General features: G+C 43.0%; 7 protein-coding genes across 10 annotated transcripts in view; 1 reads left to right on the top strand and 6 right to left on the bottom strand.

Moving 5' to 3' along the window:
* Positions 1-1859: 1859 nt before the first annotated feature.
* On the top strand, positions 1860-6376 carry RB195_024996 (uncharacterized protein; the record flags this gene model as incomplete). Of its 2 annotated transcripts, none has more annotated exons than XM_064212966.1 (4): positions 1860-2031; positions 2678-2886; positions 2942-3051; positions 6304-6376. In XM_064212966.1, 4 exons carry the CDS (start codon positions 1860-1862, stop codon positions 6374-6376), a joined length of 564 nt encoding a protein of 187 aa, XP_064068847.1. The 2 variants fall into 2 exon arrangements, with proteins under 2 accessions (XP_064068847.1, XP_064068848.1); XM_064212967.1 differs by lacking the exons at positions 2942-3051; positions 6304-6376 and adding exons at positions 3070-3093; positions 3151-3189.
* Positions 6377-7140: 764 nt separating this feature from the next.
* Positions 7141-7761, bottom strand: RB195_024995 (uncharacterized protein; the record flags this gene model as incomplete). The annotated part of the gene is made up of 1 exon (XM_064212965.1): positions 7141-7761. One exon carries the CDS (start codon positions 7759-7761, stop codon positions 7141-7143), a length of 621 nt encoding a protein of 206 aa, XP_064068846.1.
* Positions 7762-8164: 403 nt separating this feature from the next.
* RB195_024994 (uncharacterized protein) lies at positions 8165-8766 on the bottom strand (the record flags this gene model as incomplete). Its single annotated transcript, XM_064212964.1, has 2 exons — positions 8165-8371; positions 8560-8766. 2 exons carry the CDS (start codon positions 8764-8766, stop codon positions 8165-8167), a joined length of 414 nt encoding a protein of 137 aa, XP_064068845.1.
* A 625-nt stretch (positions 8767-9391) lies between these two features.
* Positions 9392-10078, bottom strand: RB195_024993 (uncharacterized protein; the record flags this gene model as incomplete). The annotated part of the gene is made up of 1 exon (XM_064212963.1): positions 9392-10078. The coding sequence occupies one exon, from the start codon at positions 10076-10078 to the stop codon at positions 9392-9394; it is 687 nt and encodes a 228-aa protein (XP_064068844.1).
* A 1230-nt stretch (positions 10079-11308) lies between these two features.
* On the bottom strand, positions 11309-11867 carry RB195_024992 (uncharacterized protein; the record flags this gene model as incomplete). The annotated part of the gene is made up of 2 exons (XM_064212962.1): positions 11309-11564; positions 11686-11867. The coding sequence occupies 2 exons, from the start codon at positions 11865-11867 to the stop codon at positions 11309-11311; spliced, it is 438 nt and encodes a 145-aa protein (XP_064068843.1).
* Positions 11868-12053: 186 nt separating this feature from the next.
* RB195_024991 (uncharacterized protein) lies at positions 12054-12518 on the bottom strand (the record flags this gene model as incomplete). 2 transcript variants are annotated; one of them, XM_064212960.1, is made up of 1 exon in its annotated part: positions 12054-12518. In XM_064212960.1, one exon carries the CDS (start codon positions 12516-12518, stop codon positions 12054-12056), a length of 465 nt encoding a protein of 154 aa, XP_064068841.1. The 2 variants fall into 2 exon arrangements, with proteins under 2 accessions (XP_064068841.1, XP_064068842.1); XM_064212961.1 differs by having other exon boundaries at positions 12054-12497.
* Positions 12519-16716: 4198 nt separating this feature from the next.
* The window catches only part of RB195_024990 (uncharacterized protein), a gene marked incomplete at both ends in the record, with an annotated part of 34239 nt that continues 27941 nt past the window's right edge, over positions 16717-23014 (bottom strand). For both annotated transcript variants that reach the window (XM_064212959.1, XM_013444151.2), the window contains 4 exons: positions 16717-16899; positions 19153-19248; positions 19499-19654; positions 20329-20486. In XM_064212959.1, the coding sequence (XP_064068840.1) occupies positions 16717-16899; positions 19153-19248; positions 19499-19654; positions 20329-20486 (593 nt within the window). The remainder of the gene's footprint in view (positions 16900-19152; positions 19249-19498; positions 19655-20328; positions 20487-23014) is intronic.

The raw sequence follows: 23014 nt of genomic DNA, 5'->3' as shown, positions 1-23014 counted from the left end.
ACGACAACAATTTTCAAACGACCCCGCTCTGTCGGCCAGCCACTGCTCGTCTTCCTGGGTCGGGCGTGACACGCGCAGGTGTACGATTGCCTCCTCTGGGTGCATCGGAAGAAACCGACGGACGAGATGACACAATTGTATTGCGTCCTCGCCGAGAGGAACTGATCCTCGCACGCTTCATCGAGACGAAAATCACAAATAGTAGGCGTGAGGGAAATTACATCCGCCATGCCTTCGAATACTGCCCGAAGGTGGGTCAGGCGATTCCTGCGGCGGACGAGACCTAGAACAAGTCCGTGGACAGGCTCTTGTAGGGTATCGGGAGACGCAAACACAAAACGAGATGCTCTGAAGAAGCACTTACTGTTGTCCTCAGCGGTTTCCGTAGGTGCGTGAGCATCCTACGGAAACGATTTTATCGATTCAGAGTTACGATCCAGAGTTTACGTCCTATGTGATTCCGCAGTCGTAAAAAGGCGCATCTAGACGACGTTGAGCCAAATTCCTCAACCAGGTTTTTGTAATCGTTCCTCACAGCTATCGCGCAGTCACCTATTTTGTTCTCATCAGCATCGCCGCAGTATATGGTGTAATTTTCGATGCTGATGACAGGCCAATCTCTCATGCATGTTTCCTGCAGTGCAGCAAAAGACACACAGAGATATCGCAGAAGTCTGGATAGACGGCTTGTTGGAGTTCGCTCGATAGTGTTCGGCAGTTCAGCGTGACGAAACGAATCGTTGCTGCCAAAGATTCCATACTCCCTTCAGGCAGTTGACCTTTTAGGCTATAGACTTTTGCTCTGTGCTGGACGACAGCACCTCTTTGCAATGTATGGGAATCTTTCGCCATATAACAGTGCAGGTTATATAGCTCGTACATTCCCAATGCGTACATTCGAACGCCTGATTGTGTTTACTTAAAGCAGGACCACCACGCTAGCGAAGCTAACTCGGAAATAAACCAATTTTTCATCGAATGTCCAGGCTGTGACTTTTAATACCCAGTTAGAATTAGCAGCACACTGCCAGAAAAAAACAAAACGATGGAGACACGGATTTTGCTATATTTGAGGCCACAATGGACTCCTGAGAAAGTTTCGAGGTATGTGCCGTGGCTTAATTAGGTTACTTATGATAATCTTACGGGTGCCAATTTGTCTCTTTTTGGTATAGGAGTGGCTAGGAAGACAAGAGACGGAAACCTGCTCTAAGCTAATTAAACGAGGACACAACACCAAAAGCAGGTAGGGAAGCACATATACGTATAACTGTCAATACGTTGGAGGAGATGAGAAAGGTGTTGACCCACAGGAAGTAAAACCACGATATAAGAATATTAAGCAAGTGCATAAGTACTGCTCTTGTTTTGCTAAGGTAATCGTTTCTAAGTGAAGAAAATTGCTGAAGTTTCTCAATTTTTTTTTCGGTGCATGTACGAGACGGATTGGTTGAGATCAGAGCACGTTTCGGCCACCTCGGACACGTTATCAACTCAGCTATTTTTCCGCTTTCGAAAGAAGACGAGTTTACTATCAAGTCAATGATTGTGGAAGGCGTCCCGCCACAAACGGTTGGAGTGTTGGAATTTCTCAGTTATATGGACTTGAAAGTGATTATTAACACCTTAAGATAGTTGCGAATTTGCGGCGAAACTAAGTGGATAGCGAATGAGGAATCCCCGGAGACAACCTCGTGTATGCTATCTTACGATGAGAGACGTCGCGTAGGACAGTAGACACATAACATAGTAGCAGTTGGTCAGCATTTTCTTTTATCTGCAACTGTGCAACTGTCTCCCACTAAATCTATAAAATAATTTGGGGAACGGTAAAGAGGGTCCCGGCGGATTCTCCGCGAATGCCTCCTAGACATAACGTGCCCAGTGGATATGCCGGCGGATACGCGAGCATACCTCGGAGAGGTCACGCTCCAGTCGTTCATGAAGACGCAGACAACCGTCTTAGATGTTCTTCTAGCCACAGAGACGCCGAAAACTGCGGAGTTACAAGAAAATATGCAAAGAAGGGTGGTATGAGCTGTCGAAATTACCGAATAAGTCAAAGAATAATAGTGTTAGATAGGAGTAAATGGGATTTAAAATGGTGTTCTAATAAAGAAAGGGAGTGAGTTTGCCTTTATATCACCTTCAGAAAGACTAGAAATCTTACGAAATTTGAACTCTTTTTCTTCCTGTAAGCTCCAAGAAGTCAGAGATATAGAAGGTCCCTTTGTCCAGAAATAAGGCTAAAAAAAGCTTGGGAGTTACAGGATAACGATAATTCTCATTACCGTTACTTTTGAAACCTGGAATGTTCCGTTCTAAAATTTTTATGCACGTAATTTGAAACTATTAGATACATCCTTATTTCATATCTCACGTGAGGATTTCTCTTGCTTCTGGTACGATTACTAAATTGAGATCACCTCACGTCACAAAATTGCAGTGAATGTGTATGATTCTCTAAAACAATTTAGTGGATAGTGCATTATATCCTAGCCGGTGACGCAGCGTATGATTAGCAGTAGGTAAGCGGAGTCAGCTATTTAGGTGCTAAAGCAAGTGAATCTCTTTAGGACACGCACTATCGCTAACTGCTCTGACGAGGCATGACCGGGACGTGCTCAAAATTCCGCCGGGACCCTCTTTACACGCACCCAAATAATTTCGGCTTTAGCATTAGTCACCACCAATGGAAGAAAGTATTTGGAGCCCTATGGACACGGTGTTGTGACGTTCGACGATACTTTCAACGTAACACGGTATGCGTTCTGTCTAGCCACTTTGCTTGTGTCAGATGACGTCGGCAACGGTTTCCCATGTCCCTACCTGTTATCATATCGTATGACAGCAACGGAAATCCGTGTCCTTTTTGAATTAGCTAAGGTAGGTTCGTTCAGTTCTTTTGATTTGGAACTTTGCAGAAAAAACAAGGTTTCAGGGATGCGAAATCGAACTGAAGTACGTCATGATACTTATGATATATGATACAACGCATTCGAAGCGGTATTTCCCTCAAGTGGAGCTGCTAAGGTGCTGTGCTCCTTATATGTAAGCTAAGCGTTGCAGAGGAAACATAAAGAGCTGCTGAAGGTAGGTTCGTTCACTTCACTTGCTTTTCCTACAAACTTCTGATGTTTCTACGAACAGGATTCTGAACTTTACACTACGGGTCGTGTGTTATATTGATACTGGTCATTATTTTTGATTTGCGAACGGCAGAACGGCTCCTCTCCTTGTTTCTAATCGGAACGGACGCCAAAGTGTTTGAAAACAAATATTCCGCCTACATGACATGACTGTCATCGCTAGGATCGATGGAGATGTAGACTGTATGTACCAGCTTTTCCGTTACTCACTCTTCACCTTAAATATAGTCAGCAAATTTTTCAACATGCAGAAAAGAACTGCTAAGGAAGAAGAAGAGTATGGGCCCCATGCTGTCGCCCAACTACTCCGTTCACCACGTCTAACCGCGCGGAGTCATGGCACAACACATTGAGATACACTATCTTGCGAGGAAAGCGACACAGCAGAATGGACACCGCAGCCCATTTGTTGTAGTTTTTTTTATTTTCAGAGAATTCTATTTGTACAATTACAAAAAAGAATGTTATTTTACACTTTACGCACTGATTTCATGTCATACTATATACGCCTCCTGTGAACTGTGAATAGTTCATAAAGTTACATTATTTGTATTCATTATTATTATCCCCTCACTCGTTGTTTTTTACACTACGGGTCGTTTGTTATATTGACATTGGTCATTTTTTTTTTGTGTGTACTAATAGCATCTCATATATATATATATATATATATATATATATATATATATATATATATATATATATATATATATATATATATATATATATATATATATATATATGATTATATTATATTATATATATTATATCATATATATATAATCCCCTCATTCATTCATATATCACTTGTAAATAGTTAATATACCCTTATTCGGCATTTCGGCAGTGTAATTAGTCTGCATTTATATCATTGATTGTTGATTTTATATCCCATTGCTTGTTGATTGCAATATGGGTTGTTTTTTTTATATTGATACTGGTCATTATCGTTGTTAGAAGGTACGTTTGTAACCGCTGATCATCTCATCATATCTCATTATCTGTGAGTACCTAATAAGTTATAAAAATAATTACAACAAACACTGTTCAAATATCCGAGGACGTGGCTGTTTCAACCAACATTACAACCTCGTGCTCTAGCGAGAGGATCGCATGGCCCATCTATGCTCGTCGCCCCAGCAACTTAAGTGAGTTGCGGGTATAGTTACCGGCAGTCGGATGTCGGAGCGTACTGGCATGCATCAGAGGACATATTGTATATCGAGGAAAAAAAGCACATAATAAGCGTGAGTATGCAATCGAAGAGCATCACGTTTAAGAAACAACCAACGTGAACACATCAGTAAAAGAAGAAAAGAGAAAAGAAAACTAACCTGGCTGACACTGGAAGATTGAAAAGACGTAGTAATCAGAATGGATGCTGGATGCATTTTGAGGAAGTAGCATCTTATCCACATTTCATTCATTTTGTCACTGCATACAGTTGATCTAGAGAGTCACGACATTGCCGTTTACAATCGTTACGGAATCTCTTGTGAAACTACGGTAGCTGAATTCTTTCTTTACACCACTTATGACAAAAGTTTGGTTTTGGTTTCTAGTGATTGTTCGGCGGTTATCATAAGGTTTACTTACTAACGATCTTATCACATTATGCACAGGAACTTGCAAAAGCAAGATGGTACTTGTTATTGATGTCACTCAGACCCTGCCGTATTATCTCTCTTCATACCTTTAGGACTAGTATCAGAACAGCCAAGAATAGCATCAAAAATGTTGCACTGTGATTGAAGATTTGCGCTATGAAAGGGTTCAAATTTCTTTTTAGGGATCCTCTGGTTTTTTTTTTGAAAGCTAGTTGAGAAAAGTTGAGAAATTTAGCATCTTTCTCAACTTTTTCTCAGCTAGCTTTTGAAAGAACTAAAACCTCTCAAACCAGAAACTGAAAGAAAGTAAAAACGAACTGCAATAGAAAAACATTTTCCTATACGACATATCTCAAACCGAATTTGTCTTTATAAACGAAGAGCTGAGTTATTGGACTTTGTTTGAAGTCATATAGATTTTGACGATTTTGCCGAAAATCTGAGATTTCGCACTTTTTCCCGTTGCGAGACTACGGTAGCACCGTTGAAAAATCCGATGGCATATATGGATAAGGCATCAAGAAAAACCTTTTTCTGAAAATTTTGGTCTCTGTGAGGTGTTCTGGTTCTTTCAAAAGCCAGTTGAGAAAAACTCAAAAATTTGAGGCAAAAATTGGGATTTTTCTCAACTAGGTTTCAAAAAGGCTAGGAAAGTTAGAGGCACCAAACTTAGTAGGAACATAGAAGAAATCGCTCTCTACAAACCACCACCAGCTCTCTTGCATAAAATTTGCTTTGAGCGTTGGTATTCAGGAACTCGGTGAGCTTACCTACTAAGTTACGTACTAGCGTACTAAATTTAACCCTAACTGCGCCTGTCTTTTTTTTTATAACTCTTTTACGCTAAGTACGAAAATAAAACTTTTGGCAAGAATTGATCCCTAACCGTCACATTAAGAACAGCGAGACATCGCTTTGAGCCTCGAAGTAGCAGCAATTATTCCAACAGAGTAGGTATTAGATAATTAACAGATGTCGTTATCGAAGTCTTTGTAATCGCGAATAAATAATATAAATATGCGATCGATCGGGAAAGGTTACGCATAAAGCATTTTATCTGCACTATACTTATCAACTTGAGCCAGCGTACTTGCTTTTCATTACGGTATTATGCTTCTACTTTTACTTAGTGCTCTTGCGCTTCTGTTAGTTTCTGGGACTCAATACGAAGTCACCTCTGGTTGGTGACAACTCTTGATTAAATGGTTAGTGACATTTCTTCTATATAACGCAGTAACACACAACTTTGTAATGGTTAGATTTGATGGGTTTGACAACAAGTAGATTTTTTGAAAGGAACAAAACTGTTAAGTAGCTAATTGCATTTAAAATAATTGGTTTTGTATTTTATCACCTCCACAGCTTCATCACGTCATCTACTATGCATCACAATTACTAAAGATTTCAATTTTCTGTGCTAATTCAAAGGTAACCGAGAGGCTTGCTTTCAAAAATCTTGATATTTCAGAAAGGATGTTATTGCCACTAGTTCGTTTCCTTCGTCTACGAACTTCTTCTCTTCTCTGAAGGTTTTCCTTTTCGTTCAGGCAATGTGAACTCCTTTACCGCCCTGCACGTACGACGACATATGATTTTGCACGGTTTGAGCCACCGAAGTAACTCCGACGTCACCAAGCATAAGGTAGAGCAGCAAGAAAATGCTAAGTCGTCCATCTTCAAGACTGGCTCAAAAAGCATACTAGTTTCATTACCAGGATTATGAAGAGTAAATTTTTTAAAAATCATTTTGTGGTTTGTGTACTCTCTTTTTAGCTTAACTGTTGCTTCTTCGAGACTTCTTCAATCGTTTATTCAAATATGGAACAAATTCATCTTGATCTCAAGTACTGACTATGCATCTCTAACGTTTTTTCTTCCATGAGACAACTCCTTTCATTTTTTAGTCGCAGATATCGGGGCCTGAAAAAAAACCTTAGAATACGTTTCAGTTGTGAATATCTTCTAATACGCGGTGAAAACATGCAATTCGCTGCTGATCCTTCTTCAACTTATAGCACTACGTCTGAAAAAAGTTTCCACTTCTGTAATTCTGCTGAATCTTGTATACCTAAATTACACCAACGCCTTTTTACGCCTTAGTATGTGTTTATTTAAGATCGACAACCTTGTCTTCCTTTTCTCTTTGTTCCTTTCATTTTTTCTAGTTTTCCCACCCCCTCTTACGAACCCCTGTTGAGAAATTCTCAACGCACGCTTGACTCTGCTTGTGTGAATAGGAATAGGGAATGATAGAAATCTCACTTTGCGAAAGTTCCAAAGGCATCGAACAGGGAATATAATTCAGGGAAAATAACAGGGAATACCCAAAAATCCACGCTATATAAAGTACTATTTTCTAATGTTGAATATTCCTACTTACTTACTTAGATAGTTAAATGGCCCGCCTTCACTGAACGTGCGGGCCCCAGCATCTCTTCCACTTGTTCCATGCCCTCGCCATTGTCATCCAAGATGTTCTCAAGTTTCGTGAGTGACGTTGACGAGGTCCTTGAGCCGCATCCAGCTGAGCTCCGTGTAGCGAACACTTCACCCCATCTCATTGGCTGTCTCCCTCGAGGGCGTTTAGCATCTCTTGGGATCCACTCTAGCGTTCTTTTAGTCCATCTATCGACGATTCTTCTCATGACGTGACCGGCCCATCCATGTTTTGCTTTCGATACATATTCCGCTGGATCGTGAAGACAGGACATTCCTCTTAAATCGGAGCTGCGAAGACCGGCTAGGTGTTGTGTGCACCGGTTAAACTTCAGAAGGCATCTCTCAAGAGCTCTGTGGGTAGTAAGTAGCTTCCTAGACGTGGCAGCGGTGTCTGCCCCCGTCTCCGCTGCGTAACAGAGCGCTGGAAGAACTGTCGAGTCAAACAGATGGGCACGAAGATCTTGGTCCGACAGTTGGTCCCTATCCTCCCTGACGGCTGCGAATGCTGCCCATGCTGCTCTCATTCTTCTATTCAGTTCTTCCTTCAAGTCGTTTTCCATGTTCATAGACGTCCGAGGTATATGACGAAGTTTCCACGATTTGGGGGCCTTCAAGTTGTATTCCTCCGACCTCGCAGTAGGCGTTCTTCATGAACTGTGTCTTCTTTCTGTTTATTCGCAGACCTATTCTCTTCCCTGCTTCGTTCAATTCGTTGAGCATCGTTTCTGCTTCATTGGTACTGCTCAAAAAGAGAACTCTGTCGTCCCGCGAGACGAAGGTTCGAAAGAAATCTTCCATCAACATGTGTGATCCTTTCTTCCCAGGGTAGTGACTTCATTATCCATTGTAATGCAGCCGTGAACAACTTCGGCGATATAGTATCGCCTTGTGATACTCTCTTTCCAATGGGTATGGTGAGGGGACGGTGGAAGAGATGTATAGTACTGGTGCATCAATCGTAGCCATTGGTCACAGCAATGTCCTCACATGTGACGCGTCCACACCTTGATCGACCAGCGCTGATAGTATTGCATTCGTTTCTACGCTGTCAAAGGCTTTCTCATATTCGATGAAGGTTAAAACAAGAGGCGGGCGGTATTCCTGGCAAACCTCTATGACCATCGACACGGTCTGGATGTGGTCCAGCCAGCCGAACCCTTGACGGAATCCAGCGTCCTAGATAAGCACGTGAGGATGACCTTAGTGAATATTTTGTAGAAAATGCTCAGCAAGCATATCGGACGTTAGTTCCAAAGGTCCTCTCGGTCACCTTTCTTATGGATAAGAACGGTTCGCGAAGCATTCCTCTGGTCTGGGATCCTTTCTTTCTAAAGGTAGGATGTGATGTGCGCTGTTAAAATTACATGAAGCGGATGGCCACCAGCCCGAAGAAAGTCTGGTGATACAAAATCAGGTCCGGGGGCTATACCAGGTTTACTGCTCTTGATAGCTGCTCGTACTTCCGAAGGGAGAATCCGTGGTGGAGCTTTGCCAGTGGGGATGATTGGACTTGACACAGGAGTTGATGAACGGAAAAGGTTCGAGTAGAACCTCTCCGTAATGATTTCCATCTCACGACGAGAAGACGTGCGAGTCCCGTCTTAACTCAGCAAGGCTGCTAGCGGAATATTATATTCGCGGAGATCTCTGCGGCACTTCTTTAGACTCGATCTTCTTTGTGCTGCTTCCAGAATCTTCTTCTGTCCGTATTTCGAAAGATCCTCCTGCAACGCTTTTCTGCAGCTAGTATTTGCTACTAACCGCTCAATGTGCGATGCATTCGGATCAGGCCTCAAAGTCCTTATTTCGTTTGGTCCTCGATGTGCCAGCCCCCTTGGGACAAGGAGCTCTCGAGTACGCAATCGTCGTAGATGACTTGTTTTCTCCTTCGTTGCCGATAGCAGATGTTCTTTTCCATCGTGTGGCTAAGTCGTATTTTCGCACGAAGGAGACGGTGATCAGGACCACTACAAAAGGATGCTGCTACTGAGACGTCAAGTAGACACCACCTCCGGTTGTTGAGTATGTGGTCGATCTCCGCAAGAGTCGCGCCATTGGGCGATTCCCATGTCCACCGACGATGATCTTTCTTCATGAAAAGAGAGTTCCCATGAAAGAGGCGAGCAGCGGACAACAGCCCGGCGAGACGATTGCCATTTCCATTCCGGTCCCCTAGTCCAAATCTCCGAAATTAAATTATTCCTCTTCTGTAGTCATTACTAGTTTTGCGTTGGAGTCTCCGACAACGAATTTGTAGAAGAAGTTCTCGTTGTGGATCACTTCCTCCAGCTCCTCGTAAAACGCGTCTAGTTCGGATTCATCATCTGTTGATGTTGGTGAGTAGCAGTTGATGTTACTGATGGGTTTTCGGCGCAGAGGGTGTAGGCGAAGAATAGCCAGACGAGGTGGCAGGATATCGTGAGAATCGACAAGATGGACGACAGATGTGTGCACAACAAAACCAAGACCGCCTACATTTTGCGACGGAACCTTCTCTCCCCGAATGGCGAGTGTGCCGCCATTCATCTGTCCTACGTCGCTCCTTCTGCAGTTGGTCTGCTGCAGAGCAGTGGCGTAAAATTTGATACGCTCTGCAGCTCCGAGAAGGGCATGCAAGTCAGCGTCTGTGGACACTGTTCTCGCATTGTAAGTACACAGTCTGAGACAGTCTCCGTGGCGAGCCATGCGTGCGTCGTCTTGATCCAGAATCGATGACGTCCTGAGCAACCTGAGATTTAATCGCCTCTCACCGCTTGCCATACCGTCCGACGTCTGAGACGGCAGGGCCCAGTGTGCTGAGTACTGAGGGAGTGAATATACTGGAGTGGCAAAAAGAGTTTTCCACAAACTAAGCAGCCCTGTCACGGCAAACCCAGCTTTCATCACAAGTCGTTGCCCAACCGATATGGATCAGGGAACCACCTTGCGACATTTTGCCAAGACAGCGGTGAATCTTAGCAGTGGTTTACTTTTAGCTAGGCTTGCGATTCCGAGAAGTCGGAATGTCGGATGTGTCCTCAGCTTGGTAGACCTTGCTGGAAGACGAACTTCCGCTGTGCATCGCAGTTCGAAGCCCAGAGTCACATCCACGTCACTAAGAGGCGGTAAACCGTTGTGGAGGATGTTGAATATTACATCTTCCCAATCTTGTCGTATCAACCAGGTCAGCTTTCTCTTCTTTTTCTTCTTTTACGTTTTCTTTCGTTTATGTGTTCATGCTGATTGCCTATTATATACTGGCGCTCTACGACTGCGTACTCACTTTTATAGTGTGCTTTTTTTCCGATTTACAACGACTTACTTGACTTAATCAGCGGGCAGATGTCATCGCCTGACACAATCACCGGTATCTTCGCCGAGGTGTGTCGTCCTTTAACAGAGGTTTCGGTGTTCATCGTTAGGAGAGTGATTGAAATCTGGCAGCGGTATTCGAAAGCAATGCAAATAGCCTTTCTGGACTTTAAAGCCGCTTTCAACTCTCCTCATTGAGGCCGTCTTTTCAACGCGCTCCGCACCGATGGAGTACCAAGACAGTTCGTTCGCTTGCTTGGTAACATGAATCAACAAACAACTGCTGCAATATGAATACCAGCCGAATATACAACACTGTTTGAGGTGAGCTACGAGGAAGATATTCAGCAAAGATACGCTAAGGCCTTTTCTGCATTTATCTCCTTAATAAAATGCCTGCCTACATCACCAACGAAGTCAAGCTGTGAGTCTACCTATCCGCAATGCGCTCCATCATAATGTACGGATCGGATACTTGGGCAGCACCGTCTACAGTGATGGAGAGGTTTGATTGCACGGAAAGGAAGCTGCTTAGATGGCTGTTTGGGTACTTTTCTTTGCTTCTTTGGCTATATATTAAAAAGGCCTGCAGATCGCCCTGCTCAACGAGTTCAGGGAAGTTTGTCGGGATAGGTTGTCAGTCGTAGATCGGCCAGCCAGCTTGATCGGGCTTGTGCTTGTTTCTTCGTGATGCTTGATAAGTCGGTCTAAGGTAATCCGCTCCAAACTCTTATACATAGCACGCACCAAATAGATTTCTCGATAACTCTTAGGGTCCGTGACGAATAACTTCTTGTGAAGGGGAATTATCATAGCGCGTCTTCACGAATCATGTATCCTTTCGTCTATTTTTGTCATCTCACGAATCCCAGACCAAGTAAGACATTGTAGCATTTCAGCGCTGATTCCGTCGTCCGCACCAGATTTTCCATTTCTCGTCTTTTGGATACAGACCAGAACCTCCGGATAGGTCGGTTGTGCCTCGTTAACCGCATACGTTGCTCTATGAACCTGCTCGAGTTTAGGAACTGGCGGCGCAGCCGGTTCAGCAAGGTCTTTAAGTGATTCATCATCCAAACTGGAAGGTTTACTTCACCAACAATCACTCAATTCGAAGTGTGACCGGAGAACATCTTTTCATTTTGTCGCTATACTGCCTTAATAAAGCACAGGCTTTACGCGTGTTCTTATCCTCACACGCCTTTTCAAACTTCTCCGCTCTCGACGTCCACTCGTTATCGCAGTCAGGTTGCAGTTGACGACGCAACTTCCTTCTAAGACCCTCTTCCTGGTTAAAATCTTCAGTGTTGCGGGCAACACATACAGAATTATGCGTGGATTTTGTCCCCGCAGATGCAAAGGCAAACTTCTCCCGCGGCATTATGAATCGGGGGTGTTTCCTTTGCAGAGTCCTGGATGCACTTTGTGAGGGAATCTGCATCGCAAAACTTCTTTCTGGTCCGTACTACAACATGAATAGATACACGTTGGCGAAGTTCCGTTCTGCATTCGTCTTTCGGAGCTGTCATGTCGATTTTCGGTTGAGGGTCGCTAAAAGGGTTGATCCCTACCACGTGAGCCGATGGCGCTGATGATTCCTCTTAAACGTGGAAGCGATGAAGAGGTCCGTCTCTTCACACAAGTCGACCAGACGGTCACGGTTATCCGATATTTGCTCCGTGGGATAGAACCATTTTCTTAGCACATCGGATTGTTGTTCGAGTCCAATCTTCGCATTTGCGTCGATTCCGACAATAACCATCTGCTGGCGGGTTATTCTAGACATCAACGCATTCAATTTCATCGTAGAGAACGTCCTGTTGTCCTCAACGGATCCCGTAGGTGCGTGGCCACTTACGATCCAGAGTTTACGTCCTCTGCAATTCCGTAGTCGTACAAAGGCGCATCTAGGCGACTTTGAGCCAAATTCCTCCATTAGGTTGCTGTAGTCGTTCCTCACAGCTATCGCGCAGCCACTAACTTTGTTTTCATCAGCATCGCCGCAGTACATGGTGTAATTTTCGATGCTCATCGGGACAATCTCTGATTCGTGTTTCGTGCTGCGCAAAAAACGGCACACAGAGATATCGTAAAATCCAGGACAGGGCGGTTTACCGGAGTTCACTCGACAGTGTTCGGCAGTTCAGCGTGACCAAAAGAATGGTTGTTTCCAAAGATTCCATTCTTCCTTCAAAAAGTTGATCTTTCAGGTTATGGGCTTTGCTGTTGTGGTGAACGGCAGTAGCTTTTTGCAATAATAACATGGAAATGTTGCTTCATATAAACGTTATATAGCTCGTAGGTTCTCAGTGCGTATACTCAAATGCTTGATTGCGTTCAGTGAAAGCAGGGCCACCACATCCAGGTAGTAATCGGACTCGTATACACTGCCGTTAGAACTTATTTATTACGTTCCTCAGAGAAACGAGACGAAAGGGCTTGTGAAGAAATTGTGACACTATTAGTAGCGATATGCATTTTGCGAAAGGCTCCTCCGTAAACAAACGTTGCACTGTCCTTAGTATGAAAACTTTCAAGTGAATAATATGATTCGAAAATAGCTACAACACCCACATTTATTATTATTATTATGATTTTCTTGCTCACAGTTTTACATCAGAGTACGTAGTCACCAAGACCCTTCTTCATGCCGGTATGCTCTCTCTTCTTTCTCTGATCATAGCTTCAGGAACTGTACTGCGCTCAGATACTGAGGTATATAAAGAAAATGTAGTTGGATTGAATCACCATCAGTTTTAAGTTTCATAGTTGCGCAAACAAATAGTAAGAACTTTCAACGAATTAAGAGAACTAAACGAACAGGGTGTACTCTTAGGTTTCCATAGGTGCTTGGGCACTTACGATCCAGAGTTTTCTTCCTCTGCGATCCCGCAGTGGTATAAAGGCGCATCTAGACGACGTTGAGCCAAATTCGTCCACTAGGTTGCTGCAATCGTTCCTCACAGCTATCGCGTAGTCACCTATTTTGTTCTCATCAGCATCGCCACAGTATATGGTGTAATTTTCGATGCTGATGACGGGCCGATCTCTCATGCGTGTTTACTGCAGTGCAGCAGAAGGCACACAGAGATATCGCAGAAGTCTGAATAGAATGCCTTGCTGGAGTTCACTCGACAGTATTCGACAGTTCAGCATAGCGAAACGAATAATTGTTGGCGAAGATTTCATGCTCTCTTCATGCAGTTAACCTTTGAGGTTGTGGGTTTTGGCGATGAGCTGGACGACAGCAGCTTCTCGCAAAATATTGGAATCTTGCGCTCTGTAGCTATTTAGCTCGTAAGTTACCAATGGGTGCACTCGAACGCCGGATTGCGTTTATTTGAACCAGGGCCACCACGAGCAGGTCCGGCTAAAGCCGGACTTCAGACTTTCTGTGATTTTAGCTTCAATCCCCTTCTGATCAATGAGTGTTGTTTTCTGTAAAATTAGATTTGTATTTTTTAAACAACGTTTTCGTTCTCATCTTTATGTTATAAATTAAGGCGAAACATTACGGAGTTTTCCTTCTAAACGCGTCAACTCTACACTTGGAGATTATTCGACCATCAGCAACAAACACTCCTTCGATGCCACAATAATATAGATACAATTTGAAAGCATTACTCGAAGTATGGGTATTCCTCCTGATTTCCCGCAACATTTATCAAAGAATGATGTTTTAACATAAAATGACATGAAAGACATCATCCTACTAATAAAGATAACGTTCCACGTCAGATCACATAAACATCTTGCTACTATTTAAGCAGACGTTTGCATGCGTGTTTCCACTTTCTGAGGACGGAATGCTACAAACTTGAGGCGAACAAAGAAGGAAATAGACACGCAGAGGAGACATAAAGGTGAAGAGCAAAGCGCCCAGTGGTGACGGCCATGAAACGGCTCCAACCATTTATCTTTTGCGTCATGCACACTAAGTTATTGCGCACCAATGACCGGGTCCACCGACGCCGGTGGAGCCGTCGCATATTATAGCAATCTGGCGCCGGCGCACCAATCTGACGCCGTTGGATCCGTCGCACCCCCTTCCATAGGTGTCTGGCGCCGGTGTACCCGTCGCATCCCCTTCTATAGGTATCTGGTGCAGGCGCACCAATCCGACACCGCGGGATCCGTCGCAACCCATTTTATAGCTATCCGACCCCAGCGCACCAATCCGACGCTGGGTGGATCCGTCGCACCCCCTTTTTCGAATTTCGTGACACACAGACAAACACACACACACACGGACTAAGCTCATTATATATCATGATATATATGTGTATATATATACATATATATATATATATATATATATATATATATATATATATATATATATATATATATACATATATCATGCTATATAATAACGCGCTTCTTCCGTGTTTATGTGTGTTTGTCTGTGTGTCACGAAAATTCTCTATAATGATGCAAAACTCTGCACCAGTAAGGTGCCGTACCATCGCCATGCAGGTGAGCCTGATAGGTGAGCACTCTGCCTTTTCACTATTGTCCAAAGCTATGTAGTCATGTATGCCGGCTTTGATAAGGCAAATTAGTTTATGTTAGTGTTCTTAGTTGTTAGCGTTCTCTCATATGTTAGTGAGGGTAAATAAGTTTTTATGTGAATGTATACTTCCAAATTTGCAAACTGTCATGCTATATAAATAATGAGCTCATTCTGTCACGTGTGTGCGTCTGTGTATGTGTGTGTCTCAGTCAAGAAATTCCAAAAAGGGAGGGAGACGGACACCATGGCGTCGGTTTGGTGCGCTGGAGCCTCAATGCGGTAAAATTGGGTGAGACGGGTTCTACGGCGTCGAATTCGTCCCTCGGAACCAAATAGCTGTAAAATGGGGTGGGACGGGTCTCACGAGGTCGGAATGGTGCGCCTGTGCCAGAAAGCGATAGTGGGGGGGGGGGAGGGGAGACGGGTCCCACTGCGACGGGACGACTGGTGCGTGGGAGCCCCAAGGCGGTAGAATGGGTTTCTATGGTCCCTTCGCAAATCTATTTCCCAGCATGTCCCCTGATGCTGCTAACATCCTTTCTTCAAAAAGAGGCAACACACGTGCGAACGGCTGACCAAATACAATACATAGTAGCCAACAGTTTACGCAATCTGACGTAGAACGTTATTTTTATCACTACGATAGTGATATTCACGTCATTTCATGTTAGCACATCATTTTTTGCTAATAGTTGAGAACGGAGGAAACTCATACTTTGAATAATGTCTCCAAATTGTGGAGACTTGAGAGAAACGCGGATGTAAAATCAAGTTTGATTGTTCTCCAAATATAGAACTGACGCGTTTAGGGAAAAACTTAAAATGTGCTTAAATATTCGGGTAAAAAATGAAGAGAGCGTTGATAGAAAAAAGCTACTCTAATTTTACAAGAAATGTCGCCACTATTATTTCTTATTGATCGGTGAAGTCGATCGAAGCGAACACCAAAAAAGTCTGAAGTCCGACTTTACCGGGACGTTCAGGCTGGTATCTAAATAAATCGAAAGAAAAAGACGCAAACTCATAAAAAAAGAGCCAAGTTTTCGGAAGCACTCGCTACATTTATCATAAAACGAGGTCATAAAGTGACCACAAATTTACCAGCGAGAAATAACGAATGACAACACTACGGATAGACAAGGAATGTATGAAGAAATAGTAGCGTTATACAACAATGAGTGAAGAAGTAGTGTCACTACAAAAGAAAGCCACTACCGAAACAGAACAGAATTGTCAAAGGACTGTGATCGATTTGACGATATCTCAGGAAATACTCCACAGAGGACACTAAAGTAGAAGCGAACCGGGATTTTAATTATGAGCAGTTGAAGTCGAAGTGACAATGTGCTGAATAAAAAATTGAAGCATTCGAACACCAGAGTTTGTGAGCTCTGTTCAGAATAATTCCATCTCAATTTTTATAAGTAGTTTCCCAAAACCTATGAGGATGAGAATCCTTTTTCTAGACATCACTTGAACACAAACCGATCGAAATCATCTCGAATACGTGTCTCTTGGAAATATGCTTCATTTTGCCCTGCGTTTATAATTAAAATAGACAGCTAATTCTTAACCTTATTTTAGGTGTTAGGAATAGTACTGATGTTAGACTCATTGTAACCTATAATACTGAGGTGACAATAACATAAAAATCATAATGACATTGTTAAGCGAACGTAACTCAGAGCAGATATGTAACAACAACAATCTAAGGCTCTCATTGTGCTTGCATCTTGGGTGTAGTTTGCAATACTCGCGGGCGCTCAATGGGAGTTTTTCCAATCCGCTTCAGAAGGGAGCAGAGTTTAGCAATGTAGGGACGATGTTTGGAGGTGTATTCAACACAATCCCACATCATCCGAGCAATGTCATGATCGTCTTTCGTACCCAATCCAATGTCCTGAAACGTCGTTCTATAACTTTTTTTTTGCAGATTTCTGACCCACAATCTACCTTAATGAGGTTCAGAGGTTGCCTATTACTTGTCATATAAATCTTGTAAATTGGAAAAGAAAATTGTTGGCTATGACCAGAATAATCGTAGAGTGACCAGTCAATAGCTACAGTCCAACCAGTTCTACGATAACGAGACGCAGACAAGGATCACTGCAGGACCCATAAACTTTAGTATTTATTTCTAGCATCTTTTTTATTTCTAGCATTTATATGTGAACGTCATTGTGCAGCATCACACATCTACTGAACATTCAACAAAAATGTCAAAATTATTATCCAAAAAAAATCCAAAAAAAAATTCAAGATTTATATTTCTGTTGTACTCCCATAATTTCGAAAGAAATCTCGAAGTAATAAACAACTCTGACGAGCTAACATGGAGTTATAAGGATACGGAAAAACGCATACTAGAAACCCAAGTAGCCAAGCTTTGGAGCCAAAAAACTCGAATAATTCGATAAAATCGACATTTCATTGGAAATAAAAGGATAAAGGATAAAGTTTCTGGCGTTAATCAATCCGCTTCGGATGCGCCCCCACGTTCACTTCAATTCAATCTTTTTAGGTTCACGAACGTGTAACTGGTATATACAGTGACTTGCGGTGGCTAGCCGATGTGTCAAGTCAGTGTTTTTTTTTGTCCTCCCAGAGATGTCTGGTACCAATTTATCGACCCCGCAAGGATGAAAGGTTTGGTGAGCACTAGGGCGGATTCGAACCTCCGATCGATTGTGCAGGAAGCGGAACCCCTAACCGCTACACTACACCCGCCCTTTCACTGGAAATAACTATCATATTCATACAACAATTCATAATAATGATCAGAGCATGGTAAAACCCTAGTTGGTTGTCGTCTCGAGCAAAATAGGCAAGAATCAGTGAAATCGGTGTGGCCAGTGCTGCACCAGTGTACTATTTCCCAAACTGCGGTTAGTGAACAGAGTAAAAGGTCAAAAGCACTGCTTCGATCAATCCTTACGGTGATGCGCCCACGCATTCGACATCATTTGAAAATCTCTTAATGTGTACGAACGCATTTGCAGCCCTGTATAAACATTTGCACGAGTTAGCCGATGTGTCAAGTCAGCGTTTCTATCGTCTCTGACAAATGTGGTACCAGCTTTTTGACCCAGAGGTATAAGAGATTTGTTTGGTACATGAACGGTTTCAAACCATCGATCATCCAGTCACAGTTGAAGCTCCAACAGACGGCGCTATACCGCCCATGTGGCTTGTGAAGTATGGTTGGAATCGGCCCATCAACTGAGATTTACTTACAACTGAGATCTTTGTCAACTGAGATAATACCTACACATATACAAATTTTGCGTTCCATGTATTGCATATGTGCATGTCTTTTGTAGTGTCTGTCTCCAGATACCCTCTAAACGACGGTAATAAAACTATATTGGATGATTTCTTGCACCATCAAATTCCAGTTTTTACTTCGTTATTTCTTCATAAAATACACTCCATTTAGCCGCATAATTCTTTTTAATGTTGAAAACTCAGATTCAAGGTTGTTAGCCTATTCTATATGGTTCCAGAGGTACAGTCTACATTCCATTTCCCTCACAAAAGAACTGCTCTTAAACGCAGAACAATCAACCGATATTCAAACATAACAAGATGTAGTAATGACAAAAGAAATGGTTCGAAATAGTAAGTGGAACAGGAGTCCTTTTCATTCTGATCCCTTTAAACATCTGGCAGTTTTGAGAACAGTTGTAGTAATCTACATCTATATTATAAGAAAACCTATTGGGATTATATCTGGGTTCCGGGCCGGACCGCGCAACAATATGGAATTTCCTCTTTTCAGAATCAGAAACTGCCACATACCTTGCATATGTCCAAGCCCTATCTAGTATAGCGAAGGGTACTTCCACTGAAGCGTGGAATCTCTAGTAACAACTCACCGTTGCGTTACGCTGAACTGCCGAATTTTGTCAACCTGGGGTGATCAAGTCACTCGGTGTCGATGGGTAGTTCACGCGTGACGCCGCAGAATACGAAATAGTGACGAATGTTGATGTTGGAAGATTGGTTCTGTGCGAGCTCTTGCTGTAGATCGAGAAGGTTGGGCAGAGCTATGACCAAGGACGGCACACCTCGGCAAAGATTCGATAGCCGCGTCAGGGGATTGCGCCACTTGTTCAAACCAGAGCTGTTCATTCAACAGCCCGACGACCCTTACCTTATGTAATGGGGCACTAAGACGGAAGAAAGGCACACCAATAGCATTGCACCAGGACCTTGAACGATCAACAGGAGCTCCTTCTGTCGCTGTCACCTGTAATAACATTGGTACAGATGTTGCTATCATAAATCGAGTGGAGAAATATCCTCAGGTGCTTTTAATCGTAGAGCTAATAGTAATGTTTAAGTGCAGAAGTAGTTGCAAAAAATCTAAACATTTGAAAAGTGCAGAAATGCAGAAATGTTAAGGGGAGCAAGTGAACATTCAACATGGTGTAACACCAAATATAACTATGAATGACATGGAAGTTATTAATAAATATCCGGCAACCGGAGAAACCCACTTGATCAACAAGTATCAGGCTCAAGTTCTTGAAGGTGAAGGCGCTGGAGATTGGACTGAATATCTCAACGTGCAAAGGATCAAGAGGTGACAAGGGTATTTGGCCGGTTCCAAGTGATACCACACACCCAATCTCCACTCTGTCCTCAGGGCGTTGCTGTATTAAATTTATAAATCTTAGCTTCTTCAATCATAGGTAATGGCAAAGACGCTTCAATGAGTGCCGCTGATGCCTGATTCTAATTAAGAACTGCGATGGTTCAGTAACGACAGAAAAAGTTGTTCTTTGGATGTATTAAAAGCGGCTTCGTAAGGCTATTACAAAAGACAAAACAGAACGATCAGTGAAATGTCTGGGTCTCAAACCGAGATAGCGGGGACCATTTTAGTTTGGCAACTTAACATCAAGTTCGTCGTTAAACACTGATGAACTACTACATCAAGATGTCGAATGTGTTGTAAAAACATAGAACGAAGGCAGAACACAATTATCATTTGATCCCAATATGAACATGTTCATACAATTTTAAACTTTTTTTTTTTTGCGGAGTACAATAGTATGTTGGACTGATCTGGGAATACAAGCGTTTCGAAACACTATCTGCATAAACCCCTGTGCAGCGTAAAAATGAAAAAAAAAACAAATGCTTAACCAAAAATGATGAGTTTATTCACCAAAACCATGCTGCTGTTAATGAGTTCCTCTGTTCAACTGAAAATTTTCTATTACATAGTTTTCTTCTATTTACTTCCTACGATTTCGCTAAGAATTGTATTATGCTACTGCGAGAATAAAAGGGACAAACAACCGAATGAACAATTAAATAATACCAGGTACGTATTAATTCCATTGTGCAATTGCACCTCTGCGAGTAGATCGAGTGTAGGATTGTTCGCAATGATACCGCCATCGATATATTTGTCATCGACGGGTGAGAAAAACATTGGAGCAGCCGAGGTTCGGCGTAATGCTTTCCATGTTGGTAACTCTGTAACGTAGACAATAAACAGTTAAATTGTTTCTTGACTAGATAGATGAAAACGTGGGATCCAAAGCAAAGCCACTATAGAAAATAAAACTTTGACGTACTACATAATAAAAACGGATCTCCCTCACTCACAGCAGAATAGTCCCGAGTGTACTTGGCGCGCCCCCAGGTGGCACATAAGGGGAAAATCGCGGGCCAAAAGTGACCTTGTGCTTACGCTAACACGCAGGTAAATTCAGTGGGAGGGCTCTCTGTTTCTACTATGCCAGGATTGACTCGAAATGCCCCTGTATCCTGTATCCTGCTCTGCAATGGAACAGCCCGTTCTGATATTCTCCCCCTCCCCTTCAAAAGAAGAAAATTCTGAAAAACTCCTTCTATTCAACTAGTTGTCCTCCGTCACCCAATTTATGCTTCGACTGCTATTCAATTATTCTTCCACTACTGTTTCCTCATTACGCCTTCCCGCGGCCACAACATGCAACATGCAACAAACTCCTCAATCGGTACGATGAACGCAAGAATCAATCATCTACGAATATATACAACACCGTTGCCGTGAGATATACGTAACATATACTCTTGCTTTATATCGTTGCTTCCTTATTGTTATTTTATTGTTATGTTTCCTCTATTATTGCTGTCTGCCTACTTTACCTAGCTGGGCGGGAGTGTTCGGCAATAGCCACCAAACCTCTACCGTACTTCATTATCCATTATCCTCGTAATGCATTGTTACAAATATATTGCCATGACACAACGTCGTAGTAGGATTGTGTAAGAAGCAGCGCATCAATTGTCCTCAGTGTAAGAGGCAGCATATCTGCTGACTGTAGTAGTGGGCGTATTCGTTCCAGTGTCTGCCACTATTCCATTGTTATTCGGACCAAAGGTCCTACCACTGATGAAGTATTCCACTGAACCACCTTCTACAAAAGGCACTGCACAAGCGGATTGATTAACGCTACGCACTTTAAACTTTATCCAACACTATAGTAATGTTACACAGAGTGATCGCTGTGAACGGTGATTTAATCAGAAAATTTTGTAAGCATCTGGAACGGGATCTGGACAAAGTAGTAGTAGTATTAGGCAGTCGCTGTGTTGCCATATTCTATCCAGTGGTATACTCGCACTCATTGTGATCACTGCGATTTCATCATATGTCCTCTAGCATTGATTAGAGAACTAACCATTTGATAACCAACATGGTTTACAGGATAGAAGAGTACAGATGTTGTGATGCTGTGAACTGATTGTTCTCCTTCATAATGAGGAGAGTGTGGAGATTTAAAGGCCACTCTAGGTAATGGTCATAGACGTGATTGATGCCTCGGATCTCTCTCACTAGAGGGATCACAGCCGGTTAGTCGCGAGGCCCGTGGCGCGTCCCAGGATAGGGGGCTAATCGCGGACCAAAAGCGACCTTGTGCTTGCCCAGAGACGCAGGTGGATACAGGGGATGGACTTCCTGTTTCTGCTGAGCCAAGACTGACCTATGACATCCTTGTATCCCGCACGTCGGTCCATCCAAAAGCCTGCAATCACGTGACTGGGAGGTGCAAGGGAGGCGGTTTGGAGTCGCCTCCAGCAAATAAGCTCCACATGTCCACTCCGGAAAAACGGAAGTTCTCCCAAAAACTCATGGGAGTAGAGGCTTGCAACCTGCCCATAGGTTTTAAAATTATACGCATGTCACAGTAACAAAAAAGGATCTCCTGACTCCGTAAGAAGGCCTGGGACGGTAGCGCCAGGAAGGACAAAGTTGCATGAATCATCTAGGCTACCAAAAAAGAAAAGGACTAAGACGGTTGTCTCTACCTATAACGCACGTACGCTTGCATCGTAAGCGGCCATTGAAAATCTGATGATGCAAGCCAGGAAGATTAAATACGACATCATCAAACTGACCGAGATAACACCACCCACCAAATGGCATATATGAAACTGAAGAATTGTTCTTAGGAACATGCGAAGTGGGGAGTTGGTGAAGTCAGTATCCTCGGCAACACGTATATGGCAATAAACATCGACTGTTTCGAACAACTTACGACCTCAATCCGACGTCTACGGATGAGATGTAGTTCAACGTGAGCCTTGACTATTTTCCTCGCTTAAGCTCCAACATGAAGGTACGAAGAATTCGAAGCTTTTTATATGGGCCTAGGGAAGTTCTTCAGAGAACACCATACCTTCTATAAAGACATTGTTGATGATTGTAACGCCAAAACTGGCGCCAGAAGAAACCCTGGAGAACTTGACATCGGATCCCGCGGCTTTCAATGGAATGAGCAGGTAGAGAGGCTTTCCGAGTTCATCATGACGACTACGACCATGCATGGGAACTCTCAATTCCAGAAGCCCATTTATCTACGCTGAACGTGGGAGTCACCCGATGAAGGACATCATAATGAAATTGACCACATCATCGTCAGTAAAAGGTTTTGGCTGTCGAATATCACCGTTGTGCCAGGGTTCTATACAGGATTGAGAACATAGCCTCCTTCGAGGGTTTTCCTTCAAACGGA

Source organism: Necator americanus, chromosome X (assembly GCF_031761385.1).
Source record: "Necator americanus strain Aroian chromosome X, whole genome shotgun sequence".
In the NCBI taxonomy this organism is placed as follows: domain Eukaryota; kingdom Metazoa; phylum Nematoda; class Chromadorea; order Rhabditida; family Ancylostomatidae; genus Necator; species Necator americanus.
The sequence above is the reverse complement of the archived record's forward strand: the minus strand, read 5'-3'. Positions and strand labels throughout refer to the sequence as shown.